The sequence below is a fragment of the Palaemon carinicauda genome, chromosome 5 (genome assembly GCF_036898095.1).
Source record: "Palaemon carinicauda isolate YSFRI2023 chromosome 5, ASM3689809v2, whole genome shotgun sequence".
NCBI lineage: Eukaryota > Metazoa > Arthropoda > Malacostraca > Decapoda > Palaemonidae > Palaemon > Palaemon carinicauda.
This window is the reverse complement of record NC_090729.1, coordinates 93,304,734-93,327,945: the sequence shown is the minus strand read 5'-3', so window position 1 is coordinate 93,327,945 and position 23,212 is coordinate 93,304,734. Positions and strand designations below refer to the sequence as shown.

Genomic DNA, 23,212 nt, shown 5'->3' with positions numbered 1-23,212 from the left:
TGAAATGAACTAGTGGAGGTGGCTGAGCTGGGATTGTGGTCAATATTGTCAATGGCTGCAGTGATGAACTGACTCTTATGAATCTGAGGAGGACAGATTGTACCAATCTGATGATAATACTGGCAGACATTATTTCCTAGTGATGTAATTATATCCATGATGTGATCATATGAGGCTGACACACCAAGGGCATAAAGGCAATCGACCAACTGCCTTTCTCTTGTCAATGCATGGGCCTTAAGTCCCATATAAACCGGTAGTGGCGTCTCCCGGTCCTTGCCGTGATGGACATGTTCTTTCCCATAGTCTTGATGCCTCTTGATGCTGTTGAACACTAACAACTGAGCAATGGTGAGCACTGGTTAACTGAGGTTCTTGTTGCATGTTTGATCCTTAATATTTGACCCATTGATGAGCATGCTGACAAGGGATGGAAGGGACTGAGGCACAGATTCCACCTGACTATTATGGTCAAACGACCCTGTGAAGGTTACTTTTTGTGCAAAAATGTCATTTCGGATTGAGTCTGCAATCTGAGTCATCATTACACTCTGTTCATCTCGAGAAGTCTGGCATTCTTGACGTAGAAGGGCACCCAAATCTTCTTCGTAAGCCATGAACACATCTCTCCCTTCCTTGTAGGCTTTAACTTCTGGGAGATGCATGAGAATTCAGTCTTTAAGGTGTGTACTGTATATTCTGAAGTCAACATTCAAACCAAGCTGATCTAGTCTCTGAGTGTAAAGCTTGGTAAGATCTGCAAGTTTGAACACCTTAATGTCTTCATATTGTCTCTTCTCTTCTATATAGGATATCAGCTCTGTTAATTTAATTCCTTTGCATGTTTGGCCACTTCAGATATATGGAATTTGTTGGACCTTTACACGTGCTCTGTTGTACAATTTGGTGAGGCATCTTGCATGATATTTTGCCTCACTTAATTTTGCCAGAAGAGCCTCTTCTTGGATCTCATGTGCACACTTCCTCACACGGTAATCTAATTGAAATGTGCAGACTTCATGAAGCTTTTCATTTGCAGTTTCTGGTTTAGAACAGAAGAAATACACAGGGAAATCACTGCCTACAAGTGTGCTGCTAGCTAATCCTCCAGTAGAGCTGCGCGTGAAAATCCGTTTTGAGGTTGTTGCTTCTTCATTTGATTTTCGGTTTTGCTCTTTGGCACCATGCAATTTACTTTTCCCAAATGTCAAATAGCTGGACTTATGCCACTTTGCCTTCTGTTCTCTAAATGTGGATTCCACACCATTCCCATGGTCCAAACGTGTAACTTCTATTTGTGCAGGCATGCACCCGAGTTCATTGAATTGGTAGATGTTCTCAGCAATTGTCTTTTAGCCTGCATTAGTGGGACATGTCAATGGCTCTTTCCTGTCTAGCTGACAAAGAACACATTTCAACCAGTCAGTTGTCTGGATAGCTGTCTGTGAGGGGCTCGCCATTTCTAAGCATGCACCACTAGGTTAGTTGAAGCCACCATATCACCAGTGAGTAACTACGCATCTACACTACCAGCCCTGAAAAAAAGAATCAAATTCAAGAATTTTGATTAAATAAAATCATTGGGAGCATGCATTGACATTTAATACCATTGTTCTCTAAATACAAGCCAACAAAAGTTGATATGTAAAAAAGGCCCAAATGGTTTTACAGTTAGATAAATGCATTCCCATCAAGCATTAGTGATCCATGTGCACTTGATTTTGGCTCTAGAAGATATTATGAATCATTAAGCTATAAATGTGTATTGAAATACAGTAAATTGATCGGTATAAGTGGTCTGCAAACATTATTTATGCTTGGTTGGTAAGGAAAATGTGTAGCTTAGCAACTGTTGCTATGATGCATATGTATATGTATATGCTCCAGAAGATATTATGAATCATTAAGCTATGAATATGTATTGACATACAGTGAATTGATAGGTATAAATGGTCTGCAAACATCAGTTATGCTTGGTTGCTAAGGGAAATGTGCTGCTTAGCAACTGTTGCTATGGTGTAACTGTAGTAATTGCTCAAGGTTGTGTTAGCATGAATAGAAATTTTACAGATGTTGAGATTTATTAATATTTTTCAGTAAAATTGGTTTGCAGACATCAGGTATGCTTGGTTGCTAAGGAAAATTTTTTACTTAGCAACTGTTGCTATAATGTATATATAGCTATCACTCCAGGGTGGTGTTAGTAAGAAGACCTAAGCTGCAGATATCTAAATATATTAAAATATTTCAGTAAAATTGGTCTGCAGGCTTTTCACATGTTGGTTGCTATGGAAAAAATGTTGCCCAGCAACCGTTGCTATGGTATGCAAAATTTCCACCGGCTCCACCCTTGAATATGTTAAGCAATCTAGGGTCTACATTTCTGGAAATTCTCATGCTTTTATCATCATCCGAGCAATTTTCGCACCAATCGCCTAGACTAAACAGAAAAGGAGGAATCTTACAATGCACCTTTTACTGAAAGGAATTTGATTCTGCACTTGGTACCTGGAATGATACAGTCCTTGGACCCCATGGAATGCCGTATGCAATTATTAAACCTGTAACTGCTAACACTAAGTTATTTTTTTAAGCTTTATTAACGTTATAGGGCTTGATCATAGTTATCCTAGTGTTTGAGAACTAGCCATTATTTGAAAATTTTTAAAACCTGGTAAAGATAAGTTTTTAGCAGCAAACTATCGACCAATTGCATTGACATCTTGTGTATGTAAGATAATGGCGAAGATGGTCAATGCAATACTGGTGTGGTACCTGGAGAAGAAAGGTATTTTATCACCTATCCACTGTGGATTTAGAAAAATGCACTCAACGACTGATGTGTTGGTAAAAATTGAGTCCTCTTTTTGTGAAGCCTTTGCTTCCAAATAACACCATGTAGCAGTCTTTTTTTTTTTTTTTTTTACCTTGAAAAGGCATATGATACTGCATGGAGATTGGTATACTTAAAACCGTTGATAATATGGGATTGAGAGGAGAGCTATGATTGTTCAGTCAAGCAATTGTTTCGCACAGATTTTTTCAAGTTAGAGTAGGCTAAAGGATGTTAGAGAGGAAAAGTTAGGAAGGTAGAGTTCCCCAGGGTAGTGTGCTGACTGTAACATTGTTTTTTCATTAGCTATTAATGGGATATCCTTTGTTATTTCCACAAGATTTCTCTCAACACTGTTTGTAGACTATTTCTCTATATCATTAGCTGAAGCTAAAATGACAGTGGTTGACAGAAAACTATAACTCAATAGACAAAATTATTCAGTGGGCTGATATGAATGGATTTAAAGTTTTCGATAACTAAACTGTTGTCCATTTCTCTGGTATTCGGGAAGTACATCCATAGCTGGATATGTACATCAAAGGTCAACAGATCCCATGTTTAAGTAAAGCTAAATTTTTAGAATTGATATTTTATTGCAGGCTGACAAGGGTTCCTCGCTTGAAAGCCTTAAAAGTAAAATGTCTTAAGGCTCTTTGAATTTTTTAAAAGTTTTGTTACATACATTATGGGAGCAGACCTCAAAACTATTTTCAAGGTCTTAATTTTTTTAAATTAGTTATGGGTTTAAGATATACTCCTCATGTACCCCAAACCTATTAAAGATTTTAGATTCTATACACCATACTGGTATCAGATTGGCCACAGGAGCCTTTAGAACTCCAACTATCCCAAGCCTGCTTGTTGACTCCGGAGAATTATCTCTAGGATTTTACTGAAAGTATTCTATTGTTCAGTATTGCTTTAGGTTGCAAAGACATCCTAATTCTTTAGCATATCATACTGCAAACCTTCTAGGGCATTGCAGACATTTTGAATTACACCCAGAATCTCCTTAACCTTATGGTTTTCGGGTAAAACGATTAGTGAACAGTCTTGATGTAGCTAGTAATAAAGTTTTTCCATTTAAGATATCAACCCCTCCATGGAAATTACCAGAGATATTTATATTTATCTGTAAATATTTTTTTGGTATTTTTATGGAACATGTTGAAGAACATGAGAATCAAGTTTTATACGCACTGATGGCCCCAAATCTGATGCTGGTGTTGGGTTTGGAGTATAAAGTGGTGCTTTTAATTGTAGAGGTACACGTCTTTTAGTATCTTCTATATTTACTGCCAAATTATATGGTATACTAACCGCTTTTAAAAAAAATAGCATGAAAAGATGAGGGCAATTTTATCATTTTTGGTAATGAAGAAGTCTCCTACAAGTTTTAAAAGTTTTTAATTCCAGTAATGATGTAGTTTTAAAAATTTTACAGTGGCTTTTTTTTATTGGCTTAAGAGGTATAACAATTCGATTTTCATGGGTTCCGGCACGCGTAGGTGTGTCTGGAAATGAGAAGGCAGATTTACTGGCAAAGAATGCTGCTGCTGAGTTGCTACCAAGAAGGTATCCCATTCTCTACAGTGTTTTTTACCGAGCATCGAGAATTTGTTTTATAATTATTGGCAACAGCATTGGGATAGTTTAGCTGGAAATAAGATGAAAGAAATAACGATTGTCATATCTCTTTGGAGGTATAGCAGGATGTCCCGAAAGTGGAAGACTACTCTTTGTTGTCTCCGCATTGGTCACGTTTGTTTGACACATGAGTTTATAATGACTGGCCAACACCAACCATATTTCGACGACTGTTTGGTACTCTTAACAGGGAGGCATTTGTTGACCAAACGCCCCACTTTTAGCACCATAAGAAATAGATATCTGGTTGAGGCTAGAGGTGAGGTTGTCAGGTTCATATTTGCCATGGTTCTTGGGTAGGATATGTTGTACTATGCTGGTGGAATTTTTAGATATATTTCAGAAGCAGGTCTTTTGAAAGGTATTTAAATCTTACTAGGATATCTTTGCATTTATGGTTTTAAATTGAATATTATTTTATACTTTACTTTTTAACAAATGATATTGGTGACAATGACCTTTTATGTCATGATGCCAGAGAACTCTAAATCAATAAATCAATCCTCTTCATCATCAACATATTTCTGTTTTGTACATATGGTCAACTTGCACATATAGGTGCATTTCAGTTTATTTTAGATACAGCATATACATGTTTCTTCAGAACATTTCCTTGAGCAAGTACAGGATAGAAGATCCATCACCATTTCTAGGGTAGTTGCTGCTGAGTTCCGAACTGTCACGACCCGATTTGGGTAGGTCGTGACCCAGATTCTTTGTTGGATATTAAATAAGATAATTGGCGGTAAATAGGCAAGTACAGAGAATGGGGAGGCAACAGTCAAACAGCAAGAAAATGAACAAAGTTTAATAACAATAAATTAATACCTTAAGACTAAGACCTTAAAACTAAAATAATCTTGTACCAAGTCATCTCAAAGACTTAAATGAACATACATAAAAATGTACAAGGAAATACTTAATCCTACAGGAACAAACTTAATTTCATGCAAAAATAAATACCAAAAACTTAATCACTAAGCATAAAGAATGAATGCAAAAACTTAAAACATTAAACATCATGATTATGTGCTCAACTAGAGCGGGCCCCAAAGACTATACCTTAATTCTAACAAAACAATCAGAGATGAATGGGATAATGAATAAACCTTAATCCTACCTACCTAACTAAATAATCAATACACACAAGACATATACAAAATTAGCAAAATTTCCCCTGAAAGAGAATCACAAGATACATCTATTTATAAATATATATATATATCAAACCTTACACCTCGCCTATAACGGCAGAAACCAACACAACTCGTCTCTGAGCAAGTATAAAAGCTCAGTAGGTCAGCCACAATCAACTTAAAACGTCTACGAGGGCAATGTCCCTCTCCAATGAAATTAATTCTTGCAAACGAAGATACTCGAGGTTGCACATAAAAGGGGAAAACCTCTTAGCTATGGGATGGCTCCCTACATGGCTCCTCACGGGCTATTCAACCCCCAATGTATAATGCAGCACAAAGATCCTTGATCATGGCGAGGTACGGCAAGGTACAACGGATGCAAATCCTACAGAGCTGGGGTCCTACGTCAGCCCCACCTCTACATGCGCTCCTTGCACGAGAGGGGATACAAAAAAGCAAAGAAAAGTCGCACGTGACTTACGTGCTTGACAGAAAACGTGTACGTGCCGACGTCAAGAAGAAAAGCAGTCGAGAGTGACACTTTCCTCACTCGCTAAATCCTCAAAGAAGTCAAACTTGAATTTCGCTAATATGGATCGCTGCAGCGTATGTCTTGTAGGGGAGAAAATATTGCCCAAACTACCGTCCTGAACACTCGGCAATCCCACCACAACTCCGTCGCTGACACCCTTAGTCCGATCCAACCAAAAGTAAACAAAACAAAAGTTAATAACGGTTGTTCAATAGTTAACAACTACTAAAGGGGGGGGGGTCACTGAACAAAAAGATGAGTTCCAACACTGATAATATACTGAAATAGAAATAAATAATGTAACAGCATATAAAAACACACACACGGACGTGACACCTCCCTCCTTCAAAAAAAAAAATTATTCTAATGGAATAAAATTTTTAGACAAGTAAATAACAAATAATGAAAGAGAAATTCTAAGAAAATTACCTTACCCCCCCCCCAAAAAAAAACAAAGGGTATCTTACAACTAAACCAATACTACCTTAAAACTAATCACTATGACAAATTACGCACTTCCAGGAATAAGATACATCCCACCTCCTGCAATGTACCAGTACGAGGATCAAACTACACTTTGAACATAAACCTCCAATAATCATTGACCAAAAATTTTCACATAAGAGGCAGACTTTAACCATCAATAAATCTAAACTTAGATTGTCCAAAATCAGAGGAGCGGTCAACTTTTAGCCCTCCCCTCAAAATCCTTCTGACTTCCTACAATAAACATTCGGGGCAACAAAAAAAAAAATACTGATTAATTAACGACAAAAACTTATTACTACAATACATAAGGAGCGTGATCGGGACCAAGGTAACAGAGCAGAGTTATACCGACCTACATCCGAGATAGTGTGTCTGGGATGCAATTGTCCACTCCCCTAACATGCTTAATAACTAGAGGAAATTGTTGCAACTCAAGAGCCCACCTTAGAATCCTTTGATTAGCGCCCTTCATACGCTCGATAAATACTAACGGGTTGTGGTCCGTCCAAATTTCTACTGGGAAGGAGAAATTGGTGACGTAGGGCTTAAAATGTACCAAGGTGCGGACCAGGGCTAGAGCTTCTTTCTCAATGGTAGAGTACTTTCTTTCTGCCGCCAGCAGCTAACGACTGTAGTAAGAAACGGGGCGTACTATACCATCTTTACCTCGTTGGAAGAGAACTCCGCCTATGCCCACATCACTAGCATCCACAGCTATTATAAATGGCTCCTGAAAATTAGGGGAGGTTAATATGGGATTGGAAACCAGCAAAGTTTTCATTTTGAGAAAAGCCTTCTCACAATCCACTGACCACATAAATTTTTTACCCTTTTTTAACAAGTCCGTCAGAGGCTGAGCAAGGTCAGAGAAGTTCTGCACAAACCGCCTATAATACCCCAACATTCCTAAAAACCGATGCACTTGTCTGACGTTACACGGTCTCTTCAATCCTACTATGGCATCCAGGTTAGCTCGTTTAGGAGTGACCTGCCCAAGACTTACCTCATGTCCTAAATAGCTAACCTTGGCCTTCCCAAACTCACATTTCTTCAAATTTACCACTAAACCAGCCTCAAGTAAGACCTCAAATACCCGCTTCAAACGACGCACATGGGTCTCCCAATCATCGCTGTGGACCACCAAGTCATCAATATAAATTTCAACACCATCTAAACCGCAAATAATTCTATTCATCAGCCTTTGGAAGGTACAAGCGGCATTCTTCAATCCAAAAGGCATGACTTTACACTCATACAACCCAAATGGAGTGGCAAAAGCGGAAATTTCTCTGGCTCAATCAGATAAAGGAACCTGCCAGTACCCCTTCAACAAATCTAATTTAGTAATGAACTTGGAGGGTCCTATCTGATCGAGACAGTCGTCAATTCTGGGAAGAGGAAAAGAATCACTTTTAGTATGTACGTTGACCTTTCTATAGTTGACGCACATTCTAAACTCACCATCGGGTTTCTTTACTAACACCACAGGAGAACTCCAAGGACTAATGGAGGACTGGATGAGGTCATGCTCCAACATGTATTTTATTTCCATCTCGACGAAGTCTCGTTTCTCTGGGTTCAGTCGATACGCACTCTGCTTTACTGGCAAAGCATCGCCAATATCTACATCATGTTGGAGAAGACCAGTCAGCCCCAGAGAATCCTGCCATAAATTAGGGAAAGACATTATTAAATTTAATATATTTTCTCTTTGAGGTGCCTCCAGATGCTTCAACCCTGATTCTAATAACTCTAAACTTTGAAAGTTAGTATTAAGAGCATCTGCAGATACCTAACATAATTCATCCTCTTCTAAATAATTAACAGAATCCAAAATAGTAGCTACCGACTCCAAAGGTACCCTCTTGGGTTCGACACTACCACAGGAATAAGATTTTAGACGGTTAATATGAAATACACGGCATTTCCTCCGAGTACCAGGTGTTTCAATTTCATAGTTGACCTCGGATAACTTCCTCAATACCCTCCAAGGCCCCTTAAATCTGGGCTCGAGAAAGTCACCGAGATCTGTACCTAAAACCAAGACTAAATCACCTGGTTCGAAAGAACGTACCTTACATTTCTTATCATACTTAGCCTTCATTTTACCCTGGGCAGAGGCTAAATTCTCCTTAGCAAATGGCCAAGCCACAGATAACTTACTTCTCAGGCTATCTAATACTTCATTTACGCTCTGATCAATCACTTCCCTGGACTCCAAGAACTCATGAAAAATCTCTAATGAACCACGAATCTTGTGTCCAAAGACCAAATCAAACGGAGCGGCACCTGTGGAGGAATTGGGAAGATTACGGATAGCAAAGAGAGCATAGGGAAGACCATTATCCCACTCCTCTCCTTGCTCAAAACAATATTTTTTAACATTGACATAAGGGTCTGGTGAAATCTTTCCACCACCCCCTGACTTTCCAGGTGATACGGTACACTGGTAAGGTGCTGAATGGCCAATTCAGCACACTTACTCCAAAAGATCTTGCTTGTGAAATTCGAGCCACAGTCAGACTGAATCTTACAAGGAAGACCAAACCTGGAAAAAAAATCCATTAACTTGTCAAATATTGCCCTAGATGTTATCTTCCTCATAGGGATTGCTTCCGGGTATCTGGAAGCCCTATCCATAATTGTCAAAACATACACGAAACCTGTTTAAATACGGGGCAATGGACCAACTACATCAACTACTAATTCAGAAAATGGTTCACCTAATGAAGGAATTGGATGTAAAGGAGCCCTAGGAACCCCTTGATTAGGTTTCCCCATCACCTGACAGGTTTCACAAATGGTAACATATTTCTTTACCGAAGACTTCATCCCCGGCCACCAAAATCTCTTGGCCACCTTCTGAAAAGTTTTACCTATGCCAATGTGGCCAGCAAAAGGATCTTCGTGAGCCAAACTCAAAACCGTCTCCCGATACTTGGTGGGAACAACCATCTGTTCGTTACCAGAGGCCGAGAGCGCCGGCCTAGTCAACAGACGGCCCAGACGATACAACAGCCCCTCGTACACCACGAACCTAGGCTTGGATAAGTCCTCCGTTCCTCCAAGCTCAAAATCAAATTCATCCTTCTGAGCTTGAATAAAGGATTTTCGGTCACAATCGGGTTTCAACATCTTAAAAAACTCTAAACTATTTCTACATGCTACTGACCCGGGCCCGTCTATGTCTACTTCTAAACTACTACAATTAATATCCGAGTCTAGATCAACTTCAGCCTTTTTTAGCCACAGCACGAGTAGTTGCCGTCACTGGCCAAGCAGTGATAGATACAATGGGAAACACCTCATGTCCTTGAGTGTCTGTTCCCACATCATTTCCCAAAATGCCATCAATCCCTGGGACTGGCAAACTGTCTACCACAGCCAGCTCAATACGGCCACTATATTCAGGGAAAGACAACTCTACCCGAATTAAAGGCGCCGATACTAAATTGTCAGGGAATCCACCCAGAACTACATATTCACCTGAAAGAGAGCACATGTTCATTAATGACCTAGCTAATACTAAGGACCTAGCTGACCCGATATCCCTTAGAAACTTAAGATCTAATGAGCCAGAAGACGTCTTCAGCTTACCTTCGTGTACATATTTATTAAAAGGTCACAAAGAAGGTTTAGTTTTATCTACTGAGGAAGATATGCCATGATCTGAGGGATTATTGATTTTCTCCTGGCTAGTATGAGACCCCATGTTATCTACTCTAGCTACCGCTAATACAGGAGACCGACTAGCGGGATTGGTGGGGTTCTGACTTAAATAATTCTTCCGGGCAAAACATTGAGCCTGGTGATGTCCGGGCTTCTTACACCAGAAACAGTTCCCGCGAAAAATGCCTGTTTTTCCAGGAGTTACCTGCTTATTAGGGGGAGAAGACAAGGTTTGATTAAAAGTCTTATTAACCGGGTTATTATTCTTAGACCAACTTCTACCCGGGCTGGTTACTTTAGGAGGCCTGAAATGAGGAGAGGATGAATTAATAAAACTAAAACTACTTGACCCAGCCTTATGGGTTAGAACAAACTCATCTGCAATTTGGGCCGCATTGGGAAGATTAACAGCCTTCACCTCCTCTAGGTGTAATTTCATCTTCCTTCCACAAACCTTCTAGAATTCCTCAAGACACATGAGCTCTCTCAAGGAGGAAAAAGTCCCAACCTGACGACTTTTCACCCAGTCGTCAAATTGTTCCTCCTTGAGACGAGCATATTCCACGAAGGTCATGGAAGGGGGCTTATTTACCATCCTGAACTTCAACCGATAAGCCTCAGGTACCAAATCGTACGCCTTAAGTACCAGAGACTTTACCTTATTATAGTCCTGGGCAATGCCTTCCTCAAGCATTATACACTCTTAAGGCTTTCCCTACCAGTCTGCACTGGATAATAACTGTCCAGAATTCTCGAGGTCAAACCAAACGAGTTGCAACCCTCTCAAAGGCCTTAAAGAATTCGGGAACGTTACTCTCCTCGAAAATAGGGACTAACTTCAACGCAGCCCCGATATTAAATTTGTCCTAGCTCAACACATTAGGAGAAATAACTTGATGAGACCTTGCTTGGCACCTAGCCAACTCACATTTCAACCTAATAATTTCAAGCTCGTGTTTCCTGACCCTTTCACTCTCCTCATGCTCCAGTTTCAAAAGCTATATCCGCTTACAAATTAACTGATACTCCTCTCCTCCTGGACTTTGGTTAAAAGGAGTAGCATTAATGGTGTTTACTTGCCTACCTCCTGAAATAAAAGGATTAGTAGAGGTGTTGGGTTTTAAGGGAAAATTAGCTGGACCCTTATAAAAGAGATTCACCGGGGACGGATCCTCAAACAAAGATAAACCAGGATTAACACTTACATTCTCCTCTCTCTCCTCCTCGGACATGCCATCAGACACTGAGTCAGACTTGCCATCGGAAGTTACTCCTTCCTCATCACTGGCAAGCAAGGGCAACTTGGACACTACCAATTCCAGTATCTGAGCACGAGTAGCGGAGGCCTTAAAAGTTAGACCTAACCACCGAGCACATTGCAACAAATAATTCTTATTCAGTACATGGACATACTGTGCACAATCTACGGACCCTAAAAAGGCACTTGGGTCAAAAACAACACCCTCCATTATGACAACAACTAATTTACAAAAACACACTTATATCAAACAATGACCGAAAGCCTCAGTGATGCTCCACCACCACAATCTCTGTATGCACCCGCAAACTATCCTGTCACGGTCGCCACAATGTCACGACCCGATTTGGGTAGGCCGTGACCCAGATTCTTTGTTGGATATTAAATAAGACAGTTGGCGGTAAATATGCAAGTACAGAGAATGGGGAGGCAACAGTCAAACAGCAAGAAAATGAACAAAGTTTAATAACAATAAATTAATACCTTAAGACTAAGACCTTAAAACTAAAATAACCTTGTACCAAGTCATCTCAAAGACTTAAATGAACATACATAAAAATGTACAAGGAAATACTTAATCCTACAGGAACAAACTTAATTTCATGCAAAAATAAATACCAAAAACTTAATCACTAAGCATAAAGAATGAATGCAAAAACTTAAAACATTAAACATCATGATTATGTGCTCAACTAGAGCGGGCCCCAAAGACTATACCTTAATTCTAACAAAACAATCAGAGATGAATGGGATAATGAATAAACCTTAATCCTACCTACCTAACTAAATAATCAATACCCACAAGACATATACAAAATTAGCAAAATTTTCCCTGAAAGAGAATCACGACAAGATACATCTATTTATAAATATATATATATATATCAAACCTTACGCCTCACCTATAATGGTAGAAACCAACACAACTCATCTCTGAGCAAGTATAAAAGCGCAGTAGATCAGCCACAATCAACTTAAAACGTCTACGAGGGCAATGTCCCTCTCCAATGAAATTAATTCTTGCAAACGAAGATACTCGAGGTTGCACGTAAAAGGGGAAAACCTCTTAGCTATGGGATGGCTCCCTACATGGCTCCTCACGGGCTATTCAACCCCCAATGTATAATGCAGCACAAAGATCCTTGATCATGGCGAGGTACGGCAAGGTACAACGGATGCAAATCCTACAGAGCTGGGGTCCTACGTCAGTCCCCACCTCTATGTGCGCTCCTTGCACGAGAGGGGATATAAAAAAGCAAAGACAAGTCGCACGTGACTTACGTGCTTGACAGAAAACGTGTACGTGCCGACGTCAAGAAGAAAAGCAGTCGCGAGTGACACTTTCCTCACCCTCTAAATCCTCAAAGAAGTCAAACTTGAATTTCGCTAATATGGATCGCTGCAGCGTACGTCTTGTAGGGGAGAAAATATTGCCCAAACTACCGTCCTGAACACTCGGCAATCCCACCACAACTCCGTTGCTGACACCCTTAGTCCGATCCAACCAAAAGTAAACAAAACAAAAGTTAATAACGGTTGTTCAATAGTTAACAACTACTAAAGGGGGGGGGGGTCACTGAACAAAAAGATGAGTTCCAACACTGATAATATACTGAAATAAAAATAAATAATGTAACAGCATATAAAAACACACACACGGACGTGACATGGAAAATGTTCAGTTCTCCATTTTCAAGACACCAGCTACACCCAACATGATTAGGGGTTTGGGGAAATGCTTCCAAACTCCACTTCCAAATTCTATACTCATAATTAGCCTTTATTAAAAGAGGATGAGCAAGGCATAAGTTTTATTGATTCTGCTTCACCCGTCCAGGAACAAAACAGATTGAATCTCAAGACATCAACCTTTTTGCTTGTATCATAGATGGACTTTCCTTGGTCCAGAAGATAGATGTAATCCAGATGACATTTGAGATCTGTCCAACAACCTCATGAAGATGGTATTTAGGGAAACATAGATGGGGTAATGTCAATAAAGTGTTTGGCAGCTTTATGTCCAATACTGTCATTGATCCTCGTCAGTTTGTTTCATAGAGGACATGCCTATGCACGTTCACAGTCATCCCCATGTGACAATTGAAGGTCCTATTTCTCTGTCTTCCTTTTAAGGGTTTCCTGTGACTGTGCAGACCAACGCAAAGCTAAACCCAAGGAAAGTTTGGTCTTCCTTGGGCATTACCAATGCTTCGTTAGCAAGGAAGTTGCTGGAAGTTTTGGCCGTCACCAGGTCTTTTGAAGCTTAACTCTGCTATGACTATCTTGTCTCTTGTTACCCCTCTGGAGGTGCTGGAGGGCATGGCACCTATTGGTGTGGTCTCTTCTGGTGCAGATGAGGCTACTATGTACGGTTCCCCCATGGGAGCATCGTTGTTGGTCCCCAGACCTCAACTCCGAAGAGTGAAGAACATGCGTTATCTTCCTCATGTTCATTAAAATCTTCAGATGTTTATGCTTCTAAGCAGAAGTCATTGATGAAGTCTAGGCAGACCGATTGTAAGACTCTGACCCCGGAAGTGACTCGGTAGGAGGTATGCTCTGCTACAGGTGCTTGTTCTTGTACCAGACCAAACGCATGCACTGTTGATGAAGGGCTCTGCTCTTCTCTCCTTTCTCCAAATATTTGGCTACTTAAAGTTCATGACAACTCTGATCATATGAAATACTGGTCATAATTGTATGCCTATTGTTAATGTTTCTCCCAGAGTGCCATCTATTGGGATTACTAGGCACACAGGAGAGTAGGTGATGGGGAGAGATAGGGATTTTTTTTTTAATCAGAGGTCGGATGGCCAGTGGTTTCAGCGATTTTAGCATTGTGACTACAAGATACGTATAGAAATTAATTTTATGATTAGAATTCCATTTATTATAAATTACACTTAAAATGCGTCTCTTGATATGTGCTCAGTGGACCTTTAATAGCAATAGCTAGGTTTTAACAGTCTCAGAGAAGAAGTTGTATCAAATTCATTTCCCACACTTTTTTTCCAGTACAACCTATCACTTTACAATAACTTCCCCACACTTTCCTGAAGCAAGGTTCCATTACAACAGATCTCTAAAAACATAAAGAATGATAAATTCTGCCCGGTGGATGGTCATTCAGCCAAATAGGATTGGTAGGCTATCTCAGTATGGCACCGTTAAGGCAAATTTCATTAGGATGATTTAGCAAAAGAGAATTTTTATTCACATCGTTTGGCTAGGACAAAGCTAAAAAATGGAGATAGAAATATTCAAGTTTTCAGTAGTAAATTAACTCATAACTACCTAATAATAGAGAATTTTTATGTATGTATATTATTCTATTTTTAAATATTTTTCAGGCGTACACAATGTGCAGCAGTCTTTCAAGTATGCTTTTACCTCTAAGTCTTCGTCAGCAGTGCCTAGATTTTGAAGCACCATATATAACGTTTCCTCACTTGTCTCTGAAAGTAGGTATATTTTCTGAAGAATATGTTGTAATTGAGGGAAGTTTTAATTGTTACTTGAAACTTTTTCTATTATATATCATGCATTCAAGTTTCTTGGTAAGAGATGGTGTAGAGACAAGGTAACTACAGTATATTTGTGTGTGAAAGAGATACATCAGAAAGGAATCTGAATGTTCTCTGTATTTCAAGCACTGATTTAATTTCTTTCTTTACCTTAGCAGTAGGATTAGTAGTAGAAGTGAGATATAGTATTTTGAATGTCTGAATTAACGCCTTGCTATAGTCTTTGTGACCGATGACATTTTGATTATCTATGGAATTTTTCAAGAGTAAATATTGATTATGATATGTAATTTTATTAGGAGATGAAACTAAATATTCATGATGCTGTGAGGCTTCATAGATGTTTAGATTATAAAATGTAGTTTTAAAAAAGGAAAGAATGTCTCCCAATAGCATTAATCACATCTTTGCTCACTGGTATTTTCTATCTATACTTAAGTACTCATGTCCTACAGATATATGGAATTTCTGCTTAACCTTATGAGCACTTACCAATAAGGAAGTTTTGGTCTTAATTTTTTACATGAAAATCACGTGTTATAGTATTACAATTTCTTTTACTATTCGACTAAGGTTATCCAATTCGATAAGAGTTTGGATGATATGTTAGTCCAAGTCAAGGTGTGACTAGATAACGGATTTTGAGCGAAGCGAAAAATCTATTTTTGGGTGAGATAGCCATGGCGTCGTGATGGAAGGTTCCTTTTTGGTAGCTTCCTTGGGTAAATAACTACTAAGATATTCCCAGAGAATTTAACCACAGGTTATCACAGAATTCTAACTTCTGGAGCGAGTATCCTAAAGGTTTCCCTTTTAAGACATCGTATATCAACAGGGGACGCATGTATTAACGCGCCACATAGCTATCTACACCCCGAACAGAGTTAATGCTTCGGTGTGTAAGGGCTGAGAATAGCTGGGAGCCGTTCCATAGCTAATCTCATTCGTGGCTACTACTGATACTCGAGACGTAAACAAACGGGCGCCATTGCTTAAATGACGTCACGTCCGTCTTTATCCTGAAGCCAGTTGCTTGCCCATCACCATGATACAGCAGAGCAGGGTGGGACCTTAAAACTGGACGAAGTAGCAGGGAGGGTCCATCAGGACGCCATGGCTATCTCACCCAAAAATAGATTTTTCGCTTCGCTCAAAATCCGTTTTTTGGGCTCAAGCCATGGCGTCCTGATGGAAGAATACCAGAGAATCAATGTATCGTGGTAGATTTTCCCCTAATAGTAAGTGCCAAGGCATTGACAAATTAGCATAGTAATCTTGGTAAAGAACCGTAGGGAAGAAGCATCCTGCCCCCCTTGGCAGTGAAGTTCCCACGGGCCATGCCGACGTCAAAGTGGTATTGAAGGGCTATTCATCCTGATAGAAGAACTTGAAGAACTTGGAGATGAAGCTGAATGTTTGGTATTTGTATAGGAACATTCTGAAAAGCAGACCAGTGGTGGTTGGGCACTGTATGTTGAGAAAGATGATTCATCTCCAGGGTATGAAGAGTAAGTATTCGTATTGGAACATTACATGATCAGAGTGAATATAAATTAAGAGTTAGTATCTTAATTTCTCCATAGCCCTAAGGAAAAGGGGATAATAAAACTATGACAGGCATGTATTTCATAGTAAGTAGGAGCTGATTGAGACGCACAGATAATAAAATAGAAATTTTATTTCACAAATGCAGAAATTAAATAAATTACAGCAATAAGTAAAGTTCATTTACAGTAATTATAATGTACATAGTAATAAAGACTTGCTCTTGAATCTGAAAAGGAATTTCAAGTTTATTAGTAGGCACTCGTTCTCGAGGAACGCAAGTCTTTGAATAAAACACATCATGCTCAGGGCATGCGGCACATGTGTGACAACTATGACATTTCACCTGGGATAAGAACAGTTATAAAAGCACTAAGTGTTTTCGACATCACTATGTATCGCTCGAGGGTCAACATAGGCACCCGAAGAGTTAGAGTCCCAAGTAACTCACTGTTCTACGCAGAGTTAGGTGCAGGTTTCATAACACTACCTGCGGCTACCACAAAATGTTTGACTTCGTGCACTTGTTTCGCATAATGTTTAAAGAAAACGCGCGAGGACTTCCAGCCTGTGAAGTTTTTAAGGCTTTCAAAGTCCATACTCTGAAAGAAATTCAGAGATGATGCAACTTTCCTAGGATCATGACCAGCGGGTGTACTGTCAGGATCTGCTCTGCGAATGAAGTAGGTGATTTTCGCTCTTAATTGTTTCAGTGACAGGTCGCTGCCCGATGTTTCTCCTTTGAAGAGTTGGCCTCCACCAAAGTTCGAAGTTCTGCGAAGATAGACCTTGAGGCTCTCTACTGGGCATAGAGAGGCATCTTCCTTCAGGGGGCATATTCTCCAGGGGCCCCATCTTTTGGTGGATAATTCATTTTTGGCGAGAAACGTCGGATCAGGGGAGAGGGTAACGTCTCCTGTATCGGTAAACAGGATGTGTCCGTCTTCTCTTGATAATGCCACTATTTCGCTGACTCGAGCTCCCGAAGCAAGAGCAAAGAGAAATATAACTTTCTGAGTCAGATCCTTGAGAGGGCATGAATCATTATCCAAGTTGGAGGCGAAATGGAGCACCTTGTCTAGTGACCAGGAGATCGGTTTCGGTGGGGGTGCTGGGCGTAGGCGAGCACATGCTTTCGGTAGTTTATTGAAGATGTCGCTGGACAGATCAATTTGGAAAGCATATAGAATTGGTCTGGTCAAGGCTGATTTGCAGGTTGAAATCGTATTGGCTGCTAATCCCTGTCCATGAAGGTGAATAAAGAAGGACATGCAGAAATCAATCGTGATTTCTTTAGGATTTTTTGTCTTGACGAAGGAGACCCACTTCCTCCAGGATGATTCGTATTGCCGTCTTGTGGATTCGGTCTTGTATTCCTCTAGGAAGTCCAGACTTTTCTTCGAGATCCCAAACCTCTTCTTTGCGGCTAGGGAGAGAAAATCATGAGATGAAGGTCCTTGATTTTCGATGATGAAGCGAAGACAGTCGACTTCTGTACTTGTTGGGAGAGAACTGGGCCCGGGAGAGGGATCAGCTTGGGCTGCAGCTCCAGGACCAGGGGGTACCAGTTGCTCCGGGGCCACTTGGGAGCCACTAGGGCCGCTGTCCCTTTGAAGGTTCTCAGTTTGGAGAGGACTTTCAACAGAAGGTTGGTGGGAGGGAACAGGTAGATCTTGGACCATCTGTTCCAGTCCAGTGACATGGCATCCACTGCTTCTGCCTTGGGGTCCTCGTACGGGGCCACATACCGAGGAAGTTGATTGTTGTCGCTCGTTGCAAAGAGATCTATCTGAAGTTCTGGGACTTGGTGAGAGATGAAGGAGAATGATCTTGCGTCTAGAGACCATTCCGACTCTATCGGGTTTGTCTGCGATAGAGCATCCGCTGTCACGTTGCGGAATCCTTGTAGGTGAACTGCAGACAGGTGCCACTTCTTCTTCTCCGCCAGACGGAAGATTGGGAGAAGCACCTGATTTATCTGGGGCGATCTTGAGCCTTGGCGATTGAGACAACGAACTACCACCGAGTTGTCTAGGGTTAGACGAATGTGGATCGAGGGCGGCGGGGATAATTTCTTCAGAGTTAGAAGGACCGCCATGGCCTCCAAGATGTTTATATGGAACGTCTTGAACAGGGGAGACCAGGTGCCTTGAGCCTGTTTTTGGTGGGAGTGACCTCCCCAACCCTCCAGCGAAGCGTCCGTGTGGATGTTGAGTGATGGAGGAGGGTGTTGGAGAGGAATGGACCTTTTCAGGGCCTTTGCTTCTGACCACGGCTTTAGGAGAAGTCGAAGTCTGTTTGGAAGCCGTCTCTTGAGGTCTCTTCGAGCGATGGATGCAGAACGTCTCCAGACTCCCGCGGCATCCTTTAGCTGTGCACGAAGCACTGGGTTTGTTACTGAGGCAAACTGTAGAGAGCCTAGAACTCGTTCCTGCTGGCGTCTTGAAATTCGTTTGGATTTCAGCAGTCGCTTGACAGACCCTGCTATTTCCTTCCTTTTCTTCTGGGGGATGGAAAGGCGGTGTGACTGAAGGTTTCATTGGATTCCCAACCACTGGAACTTCTGAGCTGGAGAGAGGCGAGATTTCTTCTCGTTGATCTTGAATCCCAGGTGTTCTAGGTACTGGGTGACTTTGTTGCAAGATTTTACACAATCTTCGGGCGATGGAGCCCAGACTAGCCAGTCGTCGAGGTAGGCCATCACCTGGACGTTTCGGAGGCGGAGCTGTTGTACTATGGCGTCCGCCAGCTTTGTGAAGATCCGAGGGGCCACGTTGAGGCCGAAGGGCATGGCCCGGAAGGCGTAGCTTTTCCTTTGGAGTCGAAATCCTAGGTAGGAGGAAGCGTGATGGTTCATTGGAACGTGCCAGTAGGCATCCGCCAGGTCTATGGAGACCGTGTAGGAACCTCGAGGCAGAAGGGTCCTTATCTGTTGAAGAGTCAGCATCTTGAACTTGTCGTTCGCTATGAACTTGTTGAGGGGGGATAAGTCCAGAATGACTCTGAGTTTGTCGGAGTCTTTCTTGGGGACACAAAACAGTCTCCCTTGGAACCTGGTGGACTTTACCTTCCTTATCACCTTCTTGTTCAAGAGATCTAGGACATATTCTTCCAGAAGGGGGGTTGATTGTTGGAAGAATTGCTGGAAGGTTGGGGGTGGTTGAGTCCAACTCCAGCCTAGACCCTTCTTGACGATGCTGTGTGCCCAGGGATCGAAGGTCCAACGATCCTGGAATTGGCGGAGTCTTCCTCCCACCGGAAGCACTTCATTGCTTCTGGTGTCCCGAGGGCTTGCTGCCTCGGCCGCTAGCTCCGTTTCCTCCTCTGCCTCTGGAGGGACGGCGAGATGCGTCTCTGCTTGCACCTCTGTTTGAGCCTCTACCTTTGGGACGAAAGGTAGTTGTCTGTTGCTCGAAAGCAGGGGTGAAGACCGGTGACTGTGACAACACCGGTTGGGTGACCAATTGAAAGGTCTGTTGTGGCTGAGCTGCCACTTGGGAGGTAGCGGGTCCCGGAAACTGACGTCTTGGTTGACGTTGCTGGGGTTTCTGTTTTTGGGATTTCCTCTTAGGTTGAGGTCCGTCGTCCTGAGAGGGTTTCCTTTTTCTTGACATGCCCCACTTGTGGAGAAGGTTCCTATTCTCTGTGGCGGCTTTGTCGGTGATTTCCTTCACAAGGTCAGAAGGAAAGAGGTGTTTGCCCCAGATGTTGGAGGAAATCAGCCTCCGGGGTTCGTGTTTCACAGTGGCACCTGCGAACACGAATTCACGACAGGCTCTCCGAGCCTTTATGAAGTGGTACAAGTCCTTCATCACGGTTGTCATGTGGGATTTGGAGAGTACCATGTAGTGGTCTGGTACTCTGGTGTCACAGGCCATAATTTCAAGTTGGACTTGGTGAGACATAGATGCTGCGAGCCTCTCCTTCGTATCTTGTTCCCGACGAAGGAGGTGATCGTTGAGATTAGGGAGGTCTTCGTTAAACTGACGTCCGGCGACGTCAGGATCTAGCTTTCCCACGACGAAAGTGTGCTGGATATCCTTCCAGTGTCGAGCGTCAGGGGGAGTGACTATGGAGAAGGGTCTGCACTCCTCCAGTGCAGGGCAGGCTTTCCCCTCTTCCACAGCTTTAAGGCACGCAGTGAAGGCCTTTTCCAAGAATGGAAGAACCGCATTTTCAGGTGCGACATAAGTAGGGTGCTTCTTGCTCAGGGCCGGAAGCTTAGAGCAGGTAAAACCCCTACTCTTGAATGTGTTGGCTAGCATAGCCTGGGCCTTCGCGAGATCGAACACTATCTCTTCCTTCGGTTCGGTCTCTTCCTTAGAGGCAGGTTCAGAACGAAGTCGGACGTAACAGTCCGGGTAGGCCTCAAAGTTTGGGAAGAACTCCACGTCTTCCAAAGGGACCGTGCCGATCTTGTCGCTGATAAAGATCCTGCCGGTCGCGTTAACCATATGCTCAGCATACCTCCACGGGTTGGCATGTGAGCAAGCGGGGAGATCCTTAACCGAAATCCTCTTCGGTTCTCTGGATCCCATCATGGACCTGATGAACTCCTGATTCTCCTTTAACCTGTCGTCCATGACGGCTCTAATCAACCGGATCATTTCTTGAGTGGAAGAAGAGGGATCCGGGGTCGTGGAGGTAGACGGGATAGATACTTCGGTCGGTGTAGGAGTAGGAGCGGAGATGGAAGGAGGAGCGACCTCTTGCTCCGACTCGGCGTATTCCACCTGGTCTTCATCATCTTCAGCTCCTTGAGCCATAAGAGTCTTCTCTGTGTCTTCCGAGACGTCCGACATATGTTCGTCATCTTCAGAATCCAGGCGGCACTCGTGCATGGACTGAGCCATGACAACATCAGGTTCCACTGTAATTTGGACAGTGGGAATCACATCCTTGGGTACCACTGAATCAGGGGAGGCCTTAGGGAACAAGAGTGACCTCATTTCTTCAGTGGCCAAGTACGGTCCGGTGGCATTCTTCTGGAAGCCACGCACCCACTTGCTTAGCTTCTCCCGAGAAGTGTCCCTGACCTCCGCTGAGGGAGGGTTATGGAAGGCATCAACTAGTTGAGCCTGGCAGACCGTACAATTCAGTGGGTCCCAGAATTTCAGATCCCCTTTCTTGTTAGCACAAGGGGCGTGAGTCCTGCAAGCCGTATGCCCGTAGAAGTGCGGGCGTTTCACAGCGCAGAAGTCGAAGTCACACTTCATCTGCTCCTCCTGTAGAAGAAAGAGAAAATGAGTATGGGGGAGTCATAAGAATGGTTCTTAAGCTAAGTTAAGATTAATCATTAATATTAACTTAAAGAAAGGGTGTGATGCATAGAGATTGAAGTAGTAAAGAGAACATACTCCATGCATCTCGCCCGTCTGGCTACCGCAAGCATTATCCCTGGGTAATCCGAAATGGCCGAAGGCACAGGATAGTATTCCCTGAAATTCCACAGGGCAATGGAATTCCATGGAAATCCCAAGGATAAGTTTGGGACTGAGATCACTCAGTCCCCAATTTGGGAGCTAACAGGTCCCTTAGGGTAACTGCTTCCGGCAACCAGCCGCGCTAAGATGCACGCAGCATGCTGGAATATTGAAGAATGCAAAGGGACAGCATGATTACTAATAGAACAGTACCAAGGCACTGATCTAAAGAGTGTAAACAGGCTATCTGTTTGCAGTGTAGGGCTATCAGTATACAAGTGATAGCTAGGAGAAGGGGGTGCAAGTATCCTTGACGCCTCCGGGAGGTTCCGGCAGACCTCCGGCACGCCGGAGGCCGCTCCAGCAGAGTTTCTGGCATTAGGACAGACAAAATGTAAGTCAAGAGTAAAGCCAGGGTGGCGTCCGCCGGCACAACGGCGGCACGCCGGCAGAGGAGCGGCGGCTCCGGCGGTCGGAGGATGCCGGATTGGTGACTGGGATAAGGATGGTTATAGCTGAACCAGGTTGCCGGCAGTGAATGCCGGCACTCCGGTGGCCGACCGGCAGGCGGACGGTGAAGCTAGGAGGAAGGAGGAAGGCCGTCGGCGGGTGCCGGCGGCGGTCGACAGTCCCCCGGCAAGCGGAGGGGCTGGCGGCATGAGGGTAGGGGAGAGTCACCAAGGTAGGAGGCAGGTATCGCCGACAGTGGAGGCGGCAAGGGACCGGCACCCGGATAGAGAGAGAGACAGGGGGAGGGATGTAAGAAGTCCAGTCATGGAATCCAAACATCCCCCCCTGAGAGGGTGTACCCATGATAGAGGCAGGCTCTATCACCCAGGAGCTGGGGTCGCAGGGGACCGGGGGCTAGGGTAGCCCAAGGGAGGGCTAGTGGACACCCAAGAGGGGAGAGACCTCCACATGCAGAACGCATCCAGTGGCTAACCCCATAGGACACTATGAAGGGTATATGTACCAGAGCGGACTGCACAAGGAAGCTCAAGGTAGCCCTATCACTCCGCCCTAAGGAGGAGTTGCAGGACAGGGGACAGATGGGTATAGACTAACCTAAGTGTAGGCTAGGCTATACAAGAGATAGGTGGGGAGGGGAGAAGAGAAGAGTCTTCCAAGGAAGGGGTTCTGTACCAGAGCG

General features: G+C 42.9%; 1 protein-coding gene across 2 annotated transcripts in view; it reads left to right on the top strand.

Annotated features, from left to right (window-relative positions):
* Positions 1 to 23,212, top strand: part of mst (misato mitochondrial distribution and morphology regulator) — a 963,151-nt gene that overhangs the window by 744,238 nt on the left and 195,701 nt on the right. For both annotated transcript variants that reach the window (XM_068373866.1, XM_068373867.1), the window contains exon 7: positions 14,921 to 15,031. In XM_068373866.1, coding sequence (XP_068229967.1) covers positions 14,921 to 15,031 — 111 coding nt within the window. The remainder of the gene's footprint in view (positions 1 to 14,920; positions 15,032 to 23,212) is intronic.